Source organism: Mustela lutreola, chromosome 17 (assembly GCF_030435805.1).
Source record: "Mustela lutreola isolate mMusLut2 chromosome 17, mMusLut2.pri, whole genome shotgun sequence".
Lineage (NCBI taxonomy): Eukaryota > Metazoa > Chordata > Mammalia > Carnivora > Mustelidae > Mustela > Mustela lutreola.
In genome coordinates this window covers 42701655-42717892 of record NC_081306.1, presented here as the reverse complement: position 1 = coordinate 42717892, position 16238 = coordinate 42701655, and the positions used below count along the sequence as shown (strand labels likewise).

Sequence of the window (16238 nt, the reverse complement as noted above, 5' to 3'; positions counted from 1 at the left end):
AATCATCCAGTACGCGGCAAAAACTTGGTTTGCACAAATCATTATTCCTACAATGTGAATTCTGATTACCCCAAAATTAAAAAGCCACCCTCTTTCAAATACCCCCACCCCTTTGCACACCCAAGGTGACAGAAGAAAGCCTTCACCTTGGCATTTTTCCTCCCTATAGATAAATATCCCTCCCCACAATGATCGAGGCAGAACACCCCCACACCCAGGGACGTGATTCATGAGGTGGGCGCACTCTGACAGCTGCCACCAGCAACAGCAACGCTCCTGAGAGCTCAGGCCTCACCAACTGAGGCTGCCAACCACCTCGGAGGCACTAGACCCAAGACCATTTATTTATGAACATTTTCAACGCAGAGCACCACCTCAGCTAAGACTTAATGAGATCTCCAACAATACCGGGCGCCTCCCTGGGAGACTGAACCAGGCACATGACCCGGTTTCCATTTAGACCTACACCCCAAAGCTCAGAAGTTTCAGAATTTGCCCAAGACTGACAGGAGCCATAACTCAAACTCAGGTCTGTGCTTCTCACAGATCACACCCCTGGATAGGCCTTTTGAGATCTACCTGCACGTGCTCATTCTGCAGGAGAAACACTGGCCCAGAAGGTGCAATGATTTTTCAAGGTCAGCAAACCCGGGTCTGACCCCCCCAGTTCTAGGTACTTTCCAAGACAGGGATGTCCCCTGCCCCCAGTCCCACCAACCCTCGGGAAGCAAAGGGCAATTAAAGTCATTTAAATAAAACTAAGTGGCACTGACATCAGATCTGTAAGTTTATTTGCTCAATGTACGACAGCTACATACTGACTCACATTCAGGATATTCCATCACTGAGGAAAACTGCTAAGAATGGTCCGTGTGTGAAATAATTCCTTAGAGAAACACGGAGTTGGAAAAATCATCACTGATTAGACCTTAAAAATAGTTCACTGCATAACATGACAAAAAGCACAAAGGCTCGTTCAGAGAACATAGTCATTGTTCTCCTACACTGTAATTAATAGTTATAATTTCACCATGACAAACACCAGACATTAAGATTAAGCTAACACTGGTGTTTCTTTTGCTCCCCCCCCTTAAAAACAAAATATATAACTGCATGTCACTATAGCAACATCCAAAACAGATCAATTTGTTACGATCACTATTTGGTAGAGCAAACTGTACCCCCAAAGGAAAAATTAAATTAAAAAAACTTTAAAAAATTTGAAGACTTAATTTTTTTTTGTCATAGGAATACATAACACCTACAGTATAAGTTAATAAATTTCAAGCTACTGTATAGAAATACAACACTAGCATGCACAATATTGTATCAATAGAGTAATGGAGGAGTAATCATTTCACTGGAGAGACAGTATCAGAGGCAAGTGCATTTCTTTAAAAATAAAGAAAAGAAAAGAAACCATTCAAGCTGCTTAAATATCAAGTCTCCCGTTCCCTCTTCATTTTTAGCCCTCAGGTATAACTGGTATCTTGCATTATTCTAAAAAGCAGCCAGAGCCAAAGCTGAAATTTAAAAGAAAAAATAGGTTTTGTAATTCCAGTAAATCATTTCCAAAGGCTACAAGGAAGGACAAAACACTGCTCACTGGACATGAAGATAAGTTAAGGAAAGCCCCACCTACCCCTCCCCCCCAACCCCCCATCATTTCCCATCCATGGCATTGACTTTAGGGCCCCGGTGATGGCACAAAAGCTGTACAGCTCTCTTCTAGTTCTGCTAGGGTTCAGTTAATTGGGACTTTTGCTCTAGCGTATGGAGGGAACCTTCTAAGGAAAGTCACGCTGGGTAGACTGTGCCATGCTACAGGGCATCACTGTTCTCGTCCTCACGGTCACCTGGATCCTGTCACACATACTCATTTCCCAACTCTTAAGTCCGATTTTGGTAAACTGCAAAAAGCAATGGTCAGTGTTTCCTCAATTATTCCTCATACCTCTCCTTGACTAAACCACAGCAACAAACAAAGCGAGTCTGGCGTTACTACCTCCGTATCTCGGGAGTTCACACCGCTTCTGGTCTTGTAAAAAAAACGCTGAACACACACTCAACAGGTCACGTTTTTCAGACAGATTTTTCCAAAATAAGAATGAAGGACCTAAGGCTAAACTGAGAACAAATTTGTGGAAACAGCAACGTAGTTTCCTTCGATTCCAGAGCATGTGTCAACTGTACAAGAGAGAAAGGACTCTCTCGCTTTGATGCTTTCATTAAAAAGAAAAAAAAAATGTAGAAAAAGTCTTGGTCAAATAGGAGTGATTTATTATCTGATAATGCCTTTAGTTCGTTTTCCTACAGCAACTGCTTAGGGAAGGAGTGTTTTCGGGGAGGAAAAACGGACATGCTTACGAGGCTCCCGAAATCGGACAGCGTGCTTATGAACAGAAGAGCTCTTCCCTTCCTTTTGGGTTTTTCTACCAGTAAGCTTCTAGCACCTGAATTTCCACACACTGCACCACAACCTTCCTCAAGATGACTGCCCAGCTTCTCCAGCTCAACGGCGTCTCCACCGTCCCGAGAGCCACCAGCAAAAGGTCCAGCGGGAACACTCCAGAGTGATGGCAGCGTGATCCCTGAGGAAGGAGCATGGCAGCTTAAAAATCAGGAGTTCTCTGAAAATATCAACACAATCAATGACATACAGACCTGAATTTTCTCTATTTTTGTGGTGTTTAAACGTTTCTATTAAAGTGATTCATCATTTTTGCAGTGGATTTGAGTTAAGAGGAAGAAGGGTACAAATCCCACAGCCACCAGCCAAGCACCTAATAACCAAAACCTAAAAGGAGCTGCGATTCCCCTCAGGCAAGCCTTGTGGCCTGGGAGACAGAGAACAGCAAAACCCAACCTGGATAAGGCTGACTACGGATGTAAAGCCAAAGTAAACTAGCAAAGGAAAATACACAATCAATGGCTTGATGTTACGTATGGCTGTCATGTAGAAATACTGTAAACTGCAATTTAGTGTTAATACTGTCAGCTAATCCGAGACTCGGGAAACTGGCCAGGCCTAAACCATAAGGATAAACACGCCTTATGTTCCAAGTCTGTCCGTTCGGGATTTACACTAGTCCATGGCTGGTTGAGTACACCCTGAAAAGAAACGCACAGCTAGAACAGATGAGACAAGAGTACCCAAAACGTAAGACAAGAGCGTATGTACATACAAATCCTTACTGGAACCACAGAACTCACTGAATGAGGGCCAATCCCGTTTCAGTTTTCTTTTCGTCTTAAAACCCTATTCTCTAGCAATAAGTTAGATTAAAGACAGACAGCTCCGCCTGCATTCCATCTACAGAACAGTCCAGACGCCAGTGTGAGGCTGCTATTCCAATACGAGCACAGCTAGCCTGACTTTCCACTAGTGGTATTTTGGCAAAAATGTCAAAGAGGCGATCAAAGACAGGACAGGTCGTGGGCTTCTCCCTAGGAAGGTCATCCCTCCCTTTCCCTCCCCCACCCGACCCCCAGCTCATGGGAAAAAATAAAGACTGCAGTAGTAGCATCAGCGGGCGCTGCCAGTCCACCTGGGGGCCTTAATTGTTGCCTTCGCCGCCGTCGTCGTCTTGCTGATCGCTTGTCCAGAGCGTGAGGTTGTCGCGGAGGAGCTGCATGATGAGAGTGGAGTCCTTGTAGGAGTCCTCGTTCAGAGTGTCGAGCTCGGCGATGGCGTCATCAAAGGCGGTCTTGGCCAAGTGGCAGGCTTGCTCCGGGGCGTTCTGGATCTCGTAGTAGAAAACGGAGTAGTTAAGAGCCAGGCCTAATCTAATGGGATGAGTGGGCTGCATGTGCTCCTTGCTGATCTCGTGCGCTTCGCTATAGGCCTTCTCAGAGGACTCCACGACGGTCGCCCTCTTCTCTCCGGTGGCGACTTCGGCCAGGTAGCGGTAATAGTCCCCTTTCATCTTCAGGTAAAACACTTTGCTCTCATACTGGGTCTCGCTGCAATTCTTGATCAGGTAGTTATCCAGCAGGCTCAGCACATCCTGACATACCGCCTCCAGCTCCTTCTCGATCTTCTCACGGTAAGCACGGACCATCTCTATCTTCTTCTCGTTGCCATCGGCGGAGGTCTTCTGCTCAATGCTGCTGATGACCCTCCAGGAAGAACGGCGTGCCCCGACTACATTCTTGTAGGCCACGGACAGGAGGTTTCTCTCTTCGTTGGACAGTGGCTCGTTCAGCTCTGTCACCTAAGAGAAGGAGAGAATGAAGAGTAGTTAGCGTCCAGAGGATGTCCCTTGGGTTGTTCTCATCTTTACGCGACTAAACACTAACAGATTCTCCAGGTGACTCAAGCGATGGACAGGAAGAACGGCGAGACCGTGCAGGTGCGCACAGGGGGACAGAGGCAGAGCGAACGACAAAGAAGGCAAACACTGCAGCCGCAGCAGTGGTGCCCGAACCCGTTTCCTCCCTAGAACAGCTGTTTCATTGAAGATCCATCAGGTTGAGCTCTCGGACAACAAACCGGATTTTGATCTCAATCGGATACGGTTAGTAATTCTCTCCTGGAACGTTACATACATGCCAATCCTGGGGATTTGAAGCACAGATGGCTATTATGTACCTCAACAGTTTTTTAGGCAATCAGACAGACACTTTCCTTCTAACCATGTCCTGTCTGCTCAGTTCCATCCCTTTTCAGTGAGAATATTCTGAAGTCAAGTTCAAGGTGCCTTCTGGGAAACGAGGCGGCTTTTCTGCTCTTGGGTTAAGAGCGTATAAACCACACATCTCAGGAAGGGAAGTCACATGGGGGCACGGGACTGAGTCTGAACACAGAAGTGTCAGCAACTACGAGGACACACTTGTTGCACGCTGTATGCTATGAGCCATACAAAAGAGAGGAGAGGCAAGCAAGGTACTTCTAAGCTGGAGGGGCCAAGAGAAATTAATGCTTCTTTCAATATGGGCACTTCTAAGTTCCGATCTTTATCACCCCAACAATTAATCACCCAGAGGAAACTAGAGCAACGACACGCCAATGCTCTGCATTTTTACATTTCCAAACAACTGCCTGTAACAAAAAAATTAAACTGAGTCCATCATACCGCATTCCCTTATGTCCCCTCATGCCTGTTGTATCAGAGCCATATACCACGGTCTACCACGTAAAACAGAAACTTTTTACAAGAAGGACAGAGCTCTCTCGTTTTTTATTCCTAATCGGACAAGAGATTTTTATTTGTCTGGCTGTTGTGTCTACACTGGGGTACTACGTCAGTGGCTAAGCCACAACACCAAGAATCCCAGGCCATTTGCTATTTCAGAAAGACTAGATACTTCTCTCGCCTGTCCTCTCCTACCTGTGGATCCAGTCACAGCATTGTTAAGTGCAACAAAAACGTCATACTTCTGCCCTTTGTTCTGCTCCCCCGGCCCGGGAGACTTAGACAAGTGTCAAGAACCAAGTTAACAGCTAATCTTCACGTCCTCTATGATTCTTCCCCATCTTTCCTTCCACACCGTTAAGACTGGCCACTCTCTTGAACCCTCACTGATCTGGGTGTGCACCAACTGCAGCATCTACATTACATTTGTATTAATTACAGGTGTTGGAGGGGGGCAGGCGGGGAGACAGAATCCAAAATGAAATACCAAAATTATTTTGGGGGCACTGGGATACCAAGAGACTTCTCTACATGTGAATCATTCACATTTAGTATGTATGGCACTTTCATAAACCTAGAGGTACGGAAGGTTATGCTTAGCGCAACTGGTTGTGTAAATTAAATATTATCTCTCAAGAGATAATTAAATCAGAACACAAACCACATCATACTTATTAGTTTACTGCAAGCAAGTTATCCTTTTTTTTTTTTTAAGATTTTATTTATTTATTTGGCAGAGAGAGAGAGAGAGAAGAGATCACAAGTAGGTGGAGAGGCAGGCAGAGAGGAGGAAGCAGGCTTCCCGATGAGCAGAGAGTCCTACATGGGGATGGAACCCAGGACCCTGAGACCATGACTGGAGCCAAAGGCAGAGGCCTAACCCCCTGAGCCACCCAGACGCGCCAGCAATTCATTCTTTGAAAGAATTAATCAAGTTTGCTAATTCCCAAAATATCTAGCAAATGATATATACTCAAGTATTTTTTTTAAGAGATTTTATTTAGGGGTGCCTGGGTGGCTCAGTGGGTTAAAGCCTCTGCCTTCGGCTCAGGTCATGATTCCAGGGTCCTGGGATCGAGCCCCGCATCGGGCTCTCTGCTCAGCGGGGAGCCTGCTTCCTCCTCTCTCTCTGCCTACTTGTGATCTCTGTCTGTCAAATGAATAAATAAAATCTTTTAAAAAAAAAAAAAGAGAGATTTTATTTATTTGAGAGAGAGAACAAAAGTTCACAAGTGGGGGGAGGGGCAGAGGGCAAAGCAGCTGCCACACTGAGCAGGAAGCCCCGATATGGGGCTCAATTCCAGGACCCTGGGATAATGACCTGAGCCAAAGGCAAGACACTTAACCCACTGAGCCACTGCCTTCGGCTCCAGTCATGACCCCAGGGTCCTGGGATTGAGCCCCACTTCGGGCTCTCTGCTCATTGGGGAAGCCTGCTTCCCCACCCCCAGCCCAGCACCTGCCTACTTGTGATCTCTGTCAAATAAATAAAATCTTAAAAAAAAAAAATTTCTCATACCGATTAGCAGCTTCTCTTATGTTACCCTTTTACTATGCATTTTTGATTCTCCCATTATACTGTAAGAACAAGACCTCTACCAGACATGGCTCTCTTGTGACGGTAGAGTTGGGAAGACAAGGTTTCTGTACTACTGGACTTGAGAGCAGAAGGAAACCAGGACAGTGCTTTCTGTTCTATGACCCCCAACCCCATTCCCCTGTGGAGACACCACTTCTCTGGAATAAAGCAGCTCATACCGTCTTACATTCAATTCTTTTTTTTCCCTCCCACATCCAATTCTTTACATATTATAGAGAGCTTTGGAGACCCTCTGCTCAACCCACAGATCACTCTTTTTTTTTTTTTTTGGAAGATTTTTATTTATTTATTTGACAAACAGAGATCTCAAGTAGGCAGAGAGTCAGGCAGAGAGAGAGGAGGAAGCAGGCTCCCTGCTGAGCAGAGAACCCTACATGGGGCTCGATCCCAGGACTCTGGGATCATGACCGGAGCCAAGGCAGAGGCTTTAACCCACTGAGCCACCCAGGCACCCCACAGATCACTCTGTCACTCCTGCTGATTTCTGATGTGTATTCAGCTAACCCGGGACTCCCGTTTTCCCAGTCCCACCAATCCCACCGTACTAAGTGACCTTGAGGACAAACATTTCATCTCTAGGCCTCGATTTTCCTCTCTGTAAAACTTAGATTTCTGCCTTTTCCATAAAGTTAGTGTAAAGAGTGCATTAGATAAACGATAAAGTGCTCTTGACCTAGTAAAGTGACAGAGACATGAGCAATTACTTTGGAGAATACCTTGGATAATTTTCCATCTTAATTCTCAGCATAAGCAGCCTCTAAACTTCTTACATAACCATCTGCCAGCTTATATCCCTGTATCAAGTATCTCGTCTCCGTTTCATCCTGTTTTCTAAGTTGAAATTTCCTTAGCTTACATCACTTCCTTTCCATAAACTTTAGTGTCATATAGCCTGAAAACACTCCCCCGACTGGCTTTCAAACAAGCTGAGGCCTTTGTAAGCCTCAGGCACATACCACAGGACTCCGGGCCTAGGTCCGCGGCCGCCGCCACTATTGCAACCGGATCACGGTCTCCAATGCAAAGAGAAGCCAGAACGCCTAAGGCCATTGAGTTCTAGCCTTTCCCCTAAATCATGCTGTCCTTATTTCCAGAGCCAGCGACTATTTAAAGCTCACATGACCTCACCAGTACCCTATACTGCTGGGTCTCCTCTTGCTGCAAATGAAGTTAGGGCTGCAGAGCCCAAAGGCAGCACCGTGTGTGTGCTTCTATAAAGTCTAAACAACTGCCTGAGACCAGGAGAAACGTGGAGATTAGGAAGTGGCAGTGTCACCTTTAGATCTAGTAAACTCAACCACATTTGGAACATACTCAGATGTTCTCTGCCACTGAAAAACTAAATTAGAGGGAAAAACCTTTAACTCTTAAAGTCTGCTCAAAGTTTCTTGGGCGCCTGGGTGGCTCAGTGGGTTAAAGCCTCTGCTTTGGCTCCGGTCATGATCCCAGAGTCCTGGGATCGAGCCCCATGTAGGGTTCTCTGCTCAGCAGGGAGCCTGCTTCCTCCTCTCTCTCTGCCTGACTCTCTGCCTACTTGTGATCTGTGTCTGTCAAATAAATAAATAAAATCTTTTCTTAAAAAAAAAAAAAAAAAAAAAAAAAGTCCGCTCAAAGTTTCTCTAAAAACCTTAAATCTGAATTTCAAAAAAAATCTTTAAGATCTAAAGAATGTGTGTGACAATGAATCTGTGATTTTTACATTGAAATAGAGATCCTGGGCGTCTGGGTGGCTCAATGGGTTGAAGCCTCTGCCTTTGGCTCAGGTCATGATCCCAGGGTCCTGGGATCGAGTTCTGCCCAGGGCTCTCTGCTCAGGGGGAAGCCTGCTTTCCTCTCTCTGTCTACTTGTGATCTCTGTCAAATAAATAAAATCTTTTTTTTTTTTTCAAAGATTTATTTATTTATTTGACAGCTAGAAATCACAAGTAGGCAGAGAGAGGGGGTGGGGGAAGCAGGCTCACGCTGAGCAGAGAGCCCGATATGGGGCTCGATCCCAGGACTCTGGGACCATGACCTGAGCTGAAGGCAGAGGCTTTAACCCACTGAGCCACCCAGGCACCCCGCAAATAAATAAAATCTTAAAAAAACAAAAAAAAAGAAAAGAAAGAGAGATCCCAACCACACTAGTTTTAAAAGTTAAAAGATGGGGTGTCTGTGAGGTTCAGGTCATGATCTCCCCAAGAGCTGAGATGGAACCCCAGATCAGGCTTGCAGCTCCGTGGGGAATCTGCCTCGCTTGTGCTCTTCTCTTTCAAATGAATAAAATTTTTAAATATAGTCAAAAAATAACTTTTTAAAAGGAAAAAACTTATGTTCATAGTGTCCAAGAAAAGACTTAACCAAGACAGAATGAGAATTCAATGTGGGAAGATGAGAGATACGTATCATCTGGGAAGGGAGGTAATTATTTTTCCAAATAGTCACTGAATTATTTCTAAAAATGCAACACTTGTAAATATGTTCCCTAAAATACACTGTCACCGCTGTTGTAAAATGTAGAAAGTCTGTATCCTCTGGCATGTCACATATTCAGCTTAAAAACAAAATTAAGGTTTCTCTCTTCTCGAGGCCTAGGATACTACCCAAAGTTCAGATTTCTTTTAGTGAGTTAAAAATAAACAGATGAGTAAAAAGACCCCAAAAGTCTGTTATTCTCAGACAGAGTCAGACAGTTTACAATCTGGAACGCCCCAAATCCCCTGCTAAGGAATCAGATACTAATTAGCACCAACTGTTCTCCCCTAACAGTTGATGCAGACTTCAACGGAAAATTAGCAACCCCCTAAGAAACTTGGAAAGCTGTTTAGATGACTTTCTGACCCCAACATTTAGAGCACCCAGTCTTCTACGATTTCCTCAACTTATCAAGAAACGTAAATGGTAGTAAATGCAACTTCATTACATTTAATCTTCTTAAATAAGAAAAAACTTGCATCGGGCTTAGTTTATTTAAAACCTATTTCTACCTTGCAAAAGCTTTTGCAGAAGCTACAAAATAAGGAGCGCCTGAGTGGCTCAGCTGGTTAAGCCTCTACCTTTGGCTCAGGTCCTGGGACCCAGCTCGGCTTCAGGCTCCCTACTCAGAGGTGAGCCTGCTTCCCCCTCTCCCTCTACCCCACACCACCCCCAGCCCCATGCACACTCTCTCTGTTCTACTAAATAAAAAAAATCTTTAGGAGTTAGAGTGGTGAACATAAGACACACTGATTTAAGAAAGCTGAAAGTCTCTACAAACAATTGGGTTCACATCCAAAAAATAAGACAGGGGGCGCCTGGTGACTCAGTTGGTTAAGTGGCTGCCTTCAGCTCAGGTCATGATCCTGGGGGTCCTGGGATAGAGCCCTACATCGAGCTCCCTGCTTAACGGAGAGCCTGCTTCTTCCTCTTCCTCTGCCTACTTGTGCTCTCTCTGTCAAATAAATAAATTAAAATATTTAATTAAAAAATAAGATAAAAGGGATTTTTTTTTTTTTTTTTAAAGATTTTATTTATTTATTTGACAGAGAGAAATTACAAGTACACTGAGAGGCAGGCAGAGAGAGAGAGAGAGAAGGAAGCAGGCTCCCTGCTGAGCAGAGAGCCTGATGCGGGACTCGATCCCAGGACCCTGAGATCATGACCTGAGCCGAAGGCAGCGGCTTAACCCACTGAGCCACCCAGGCGCCCCGATAAAAGGGATTTTTAGGGTGGTGAAACTATTTCGTGTGATACTCTGATGTTGGATACATGTCATTACACACTGGTCAAAATCCACAGAATGTATACCACAAGTGAACCCTAAAGTAAAAACCATGGACGGGCTGATAATGATGTGTCACTGTAGGTCTCAGGCCACTCACTGTAACAAACCACCGAGATGCTGATAGCAGGTGATCCTATGCATGGGGAGGAGGCCTGTGGGCAGAGTGTACAGGGACTCTGTGCTTTCCATTCTACCTGAAAGTAAACCTGAAACTACTCTTAAAAAGGGGGGGTGGGCTAGCAGACACTAGGTAGAACATTTGGCCCCATCTTGCATTCTTTTGTGTCCCTAAGGTTTGGAGTATTTGGAGCACTAATCACCCAGAAGTGCTAAGAGGACATGAAAAAGATAAATGCAGTGATTGCTGTATACGAACAAAAACAGAGAAAGTAAGATGACAAGGTGCAGGACGGGCACCAGTGTCCATGTAATGGACACAAGTACCTATACACTGTGCAGAGGACTAAACCACTGGAAACAAATGTGACACTTTCGTGTCTGAATATACAGGTAATCATGTATTCTAGATAGGACTACTAAGTAACTATAGAAATTTTCAATCATCTGAAGCTATGTCTTGCCTGAGTAAAATACCTTAAACTTGAATGATGGTCTGTGCAGAAGAATTAACACAACAGGCTTGAGAATGCTAACTTTAGAAAGGTCTGCTTGCAAAGTGGACCCTTGGCTGGCATCTGGAAACTTGAATTTTGGAAGGCTTCCCACCATTCCCAGATAAGAATGGCTCCCTGCCCCTCAACTGTTTGCGTAAACAATGTGGTTTATGGTAAACACCTGTTTTCCTTCTAGGAGTCTTGAATACTGGGATGTGCTGGGCAGACAGTACCTCTGTGACCAGCCCCAGCAAAACCCTCGGGCACTAAATCTCTTATGACCCTCCCTGGCCGGCACCATTTCACACACACAGCCGCCTGCACCTGGTTTATTGCTATCTTTTTTCCTTTGCTGGTTTAGCTCTGTATCCTTTCACTGTAATAAATCACAGCCCTAAGTACAACTACACGCTTAGTCCTAGCACATCATCGACCATGGCTTGAGGTCGAGGAGGTCGAGTCTTGAGGACCCCCAAAACATTCATTCTCAAAAAGTTGATATAATGTGTGCCATAAGGTCCGATGACAAGGAAAATTACAGAACAGCCACTCAGGAGATAACTCATCAGGCATCTGTTGAGAATCTAGCACGGGTCATACACCACCACTCTCTGAGGACTGAAAACGTAGTGAGATAGCCTTCAAGGTGCTGCTCCTTGAGAAGGAAACACAAACTTACTCACTTTATTCTCAGGGTAGCACTCTGTCTGCAAAGTTTATAGAGGAAATTTTAACTAGAAAATGACACCATTGGGCACCTGGGTGGCTCAGTGGGTTAAGCCTTGCCTTTGGCTCAGGTCATGATCCCAGGGTCCTGGGATCGAGACCCACATCGGGCTCCCTGCTCAGTGGGGAGCCTGCTTCCTCCTCTCTCTCTGCCTGCCTCTCTGCCTACCTGTGATCTCTGTCAAATAAATAAATAAAATATTAAAAAAAAAAGAAAGAAAGAAAGAAAGAAAATGACACCATGAGGGGTACCCGGTGGCTCAACTGGTTAAGCATCTGCCTTCAGCTCAGGCTGTGGTCCCAGGGTCCCAGAAATGAGGCCCACCATGGGGCTTCCTGCTCAGCAGGGAGAATGCTTCTCCCTCTCCCCCTGGCTTGTGCGCTCTCTCAATCTATCTTTTTTTAAAAAAGATTTTATTTATTCATTGCTAAAGAGAGCGAGTACAAGCAAGGGAGCAGCAGGCAGAGTGAGAGGGAGAAGCAGGCTCCCTGCCAGAGAGCCTGATGTGAACTCAATCCCAGGACCCTGGGATCACAACCGAGCTGAAGACAACCTCTTAATGAACTGAGCCAACCAGGCATCCCTCAAATAAATAACATCTTTAAAAAAAGAAAGGACAACATTAGATCCTGGGGTCCTGGGACAGAGCCCCATGTTGGGCTCCCTGTTCAGTGGGGAGTCCGCTTCTGCCCCCTAGCCCCTCTCCCCACTTCCCAGCTTGTGCTCTCCACTCACTCATGCTCACTCACTCTGTCAAATAAGTAAAATATTTTTTTAAAAAAAGCCACCACCACCCAGCAGCAACCACCCTAGATAAAAACTGTGCAGAAGGGAAACATTTCAGGAAGAAGAGCATCCTAGGAGTCCTGTAACTTCATATTCAACAGGGCCAAGTTCAAGGTCTCACATGACAGATGAGCTGGCGAAACACCCAGGCTCTCTGGATAGTCACGAAGCCCTGTATTTGTTCCACAACTTCTCTACGAGGTGGACATCACACTTACTCAGCGGCGGGATGCAGACAAACGAAAGGCGAGTTCCCCCCAGTCACACCACGAACGCACTGCAGAGATGGGACACAAACGCGGGCCCTCCAGCTTCCAAGCCTCCAGCTTCCAAGGCTGCGTTCTTTCTCCCATCCTGTGTCTCTGAGAGTATAACCGTAACCAACACAGGGAAAGGGCTAACTTCTCTAATACACAGGCCTCCAAAAAGAGTTCTGGACCAAGAGGTAATAGGAAAAGGAGTAAAAGGAATAGGCAGTTAAAGAACAGGGAAACCCAGCGGAGCACCCAGTCGCATCCACTCTGAATGCTCGCTCGTCTCCCGTCAGACCGGCAATGACTCGCTGTGAAGGTGATGCCGTGCACCAACAGCACGCTCATCCGCGGTGCGAAACTCTAACTGGTACACCCTTTATGCAGGGCAATCTGGAAAGGACTAACAACATTACACATATTCAACAACCTTCTGACTCTGCAATCCCCACCCTTCCCCCGTTTTTTAAAGGAAGCTCTAAACCCAACGTGGGGCTTGAACTCACAATCCTAAGATCAAGAATCACACACTGCTCAGACTGAGCCAGTCAGGCACCCCTTTTCAATTTCCTTTCTAGAAACTGATTAAGAATATTACTGCTAACAGGGAAAGCCTGGAACCACCTAAATGGTCTTTAATAAGAAACTCAATGGTCGGGGGGCCTGGGTGGTTCAGTGGGTTAAGCCTCTGCCTTCAGCTCAGATCATGATCTCAGGGTCCTGGGATCGAGCCCCATTTCAGGATCTCTGCTCAGCAGGGAGCCTGCTTCTCTCTCTCTCTCTCCCCCCCCTGCTTGTGATCTCTGTTAAATAAATAAATAAAATCCTAAAAAAAAAAAAAAAAGAAAAGGAAAGAAAGAAACTCATTAGGGGTGCCTGGGTGGTTAAGCATATGCCTTCAGCTCAGGTCCTGATGTGAGGGTCCTGGGAATGAGCCCCACATTGGGCTCCAGGCTGAGCTTCTCCCTCTCCTGCTCCCCCTGCTTGTGCGCTCTCTTTGTCAAATAAATAAATAAATTTTTTTTTAATCATATAAAAAAAAGTAATTAAGATTACGCCACATCCATACTGTAGAATTCTTAGATAGCCATTCAAAAAGTATCTGTGTCTTCTCAGTATTTCTAGAAAGGTCTGAAAACAGAGTGGCTGGGAAGCAGTCAAGATTGAGAAGACTGTTTTTGACCTGTTACAGTACCAATTCAAACAAACCCACTCCATAATTCACCCTGATATTTTATCTACAATTAAAAGTTTAAAGCCAATTTTGAGAACCAAGTAAAAAAGAAAAGCCCAAAGATAGTAAGTACTTTTTTTTTTTAAAGATTCTATTATTTTGACAGAAAGAGAGATCACAAGTAGTCAGAGAGACAGGCAGAGAGAGAAAAGAAGCAGGCTCTCTGCTCAGCAGAGAGCCCAATGCGGCCTTGATCCCAGGACCCTGGGATCATGACGGGAGCCGAAGGCAGAGGTGCCACCCACTGAGGCACCCAGGCACCCCCAAAGGCAGTAGTTTTATATAAACAAGTTTACTGATATAAATAATTAACTCAGACCCACATCTGTTGAGAAAGAGAATGTGCTCACTACCTCACCCCAAGAATATCTTTTTTCACTTATTTTTGTTGTATAAAAATCTTTCACAGTATCTTTATACAGATCAGGGCCAGGATATAGAATATATACTAAAGATTTCAGTCCTGTTTTATTAAACCAATTACTAATTCATAGATCTTCTCAGTTGATTCCCTTCTCCATAATCTCAGGGCTCCCAAGCATCACTCGCTTTCCCGTGGTTCTACTCCCTGTACCTGTCATTACACGTCACGCACACACATGGGCAATGTTACTAATGTTGATCACAGGCACCGTTTTGTTTTGAATCTAACGGAATACTTCCAGCGTTTCTTTCTTAAATACTGACTCTGGGTTGAAAAGACTTCTCCTAGGGGTGCCTGGGTGGCTCAGCGGGTTGGGCCTCTGCCTTCGGCTCAGGTCATGATCTTGGGGTCCTGGGATCAAGCCCCTGCGTCAGGCTCTCTGCTCAGCGGGGAGCCTGCTTCTCCCTCTCTGACAACTTATGATCTCTGCCGGTCAAATAAATAAATAAAATCTTAAAAAAAAAAAAAAAAAAAAAAGACTTCTCTAGGGGCGCCTGGATGGCTCAGTCATCCAGCATCTGCTTTTGGCTTGGATCGTGACCCGGGGTCCTAGTGATCCAGCCCTGAGTTGGGCTGCCTGCTCAGCAGGGAGCCTGCTTCTCTCTCTACCCCTTGCCTGTGTATGTGTGTGCACGCTCTCCCTCTCTCTCTCTCTAATAAAAGTCTTTTAAAAAATAAAAGCTTGGGCACCCGGGTGGCTCAGCTGGTTAAGCGACTGCCTTCAGCTCAGGTCCTGATCCTGGAGTCCCAGGATGGAGTCCTGCATCAGGCTCCTGCTCAGCAGGGAGTCTGCTTCTCCCTTTGACCCTTCCCCCTCTCATGTTCTCTCTCGCAAATAAATACAATCTTTTAAAAAAAAAAAAAAAGCTTTATCATGCTAATTAATAATCCATCCATTCCATATTTTTCTAAGCCACGTTTTTCACATCAGAAACGGGTCCTTTACCAAATTTTAATTCCTCTCTTGACCTTCCAAATAACCCTTTAAGATCTAGAATTGTTATTACCATTTTAAAGTTGAGAAAATTAAGGCTCAGAGCCAAAGGATGGAACCCAAATCTAATGGCTCAAAATCCTCTATGCCTTCCATTACAGAACTAGTTCTCAACCAAGGAGAGGAAGCTTTTTATAAAATATCCCCCAGGCCGCCTGGGGGGGCTCAGTTGCTTAAAGCGTCCGTTTTTTTTTTCTTTTTAAAGATTTTATTTATTGGGATGCCTGGGTGGCTCAGTTGGTTAAGCAGCTGCCTTTGGCTCAGGTCATGATCCCAGCGTCCTGGGATCGAGTCCCACATCGGGCTCCTTGCTCGGCAGGGAGGCTGCTTCTCCCTCTGCCTGCCATTCTGTCTGCCTGTGCTCGCTCTCTACCCTCCTCTCTCTCTGATAAATAAATAAAATCGTTAAAGAAAAAAAAAAGATTTTATTTATTTATTTGGTAGACAGAGATCACAAGTAGGCAGAGAGGTGGGCGGGGGCGGTGGGGGGTGGGAGCAGGCTCCCTGTTGAGCAAAGAGCCAGATGTGGGGCTTTATCAATGTGGGGCTTGATCCCAGGACCCTGAGATCATGACCTGAGCCGAAAGCAGAGGCTTAACCCACTGAGCCACCGGGCGCCCCACATCCAACTCTTGATTTCAGCTGTGGTCATGATCTGTTCCAGGTCACGGGACTGAGGCCCAAGCTGGGCTCGGCTCTCAGCACAGAGTCTGCTTGGGATTCTCTCTCCG

At 45.4% G+C, this 16238-nt stretch overlaps 1 protein-coding gene across 2 annotated transcripts in view; it reads right to left on the bottom strand.

Moving 5' to 3' along the window:
• Positions 1–774: 774 nt before the first annotated feature.
• YWHAG (tyrosine 3-monooxygenase/tryptophan 5-monooxygenase activation protein gamma) overlaps positions 775–16238 on the bottom strand; it is a 30935-nt gene continuing 15471 nt past the window's right edge. The window contains exons 2-3 of one of the 2 annotated variants that reach the window (XM_059154588.1): positions 3549–4214; positions 775–2591 (exon numbers count right to left, since the gene is read on the bottom strand). In XM_059154588.1, coding sequence (XP_059010571.1) covers positions 3558–4214 — 657 coding nt within the window. In that variant the 3' untranslated portion in view covers positions 775–2591; positions 3549–3557. Of the gene's footprint in view, positions 4215–16238 lie in introns of both variants that reach the window. The other variant, XM_059154587.1, reaches the window with a different exon arrangement.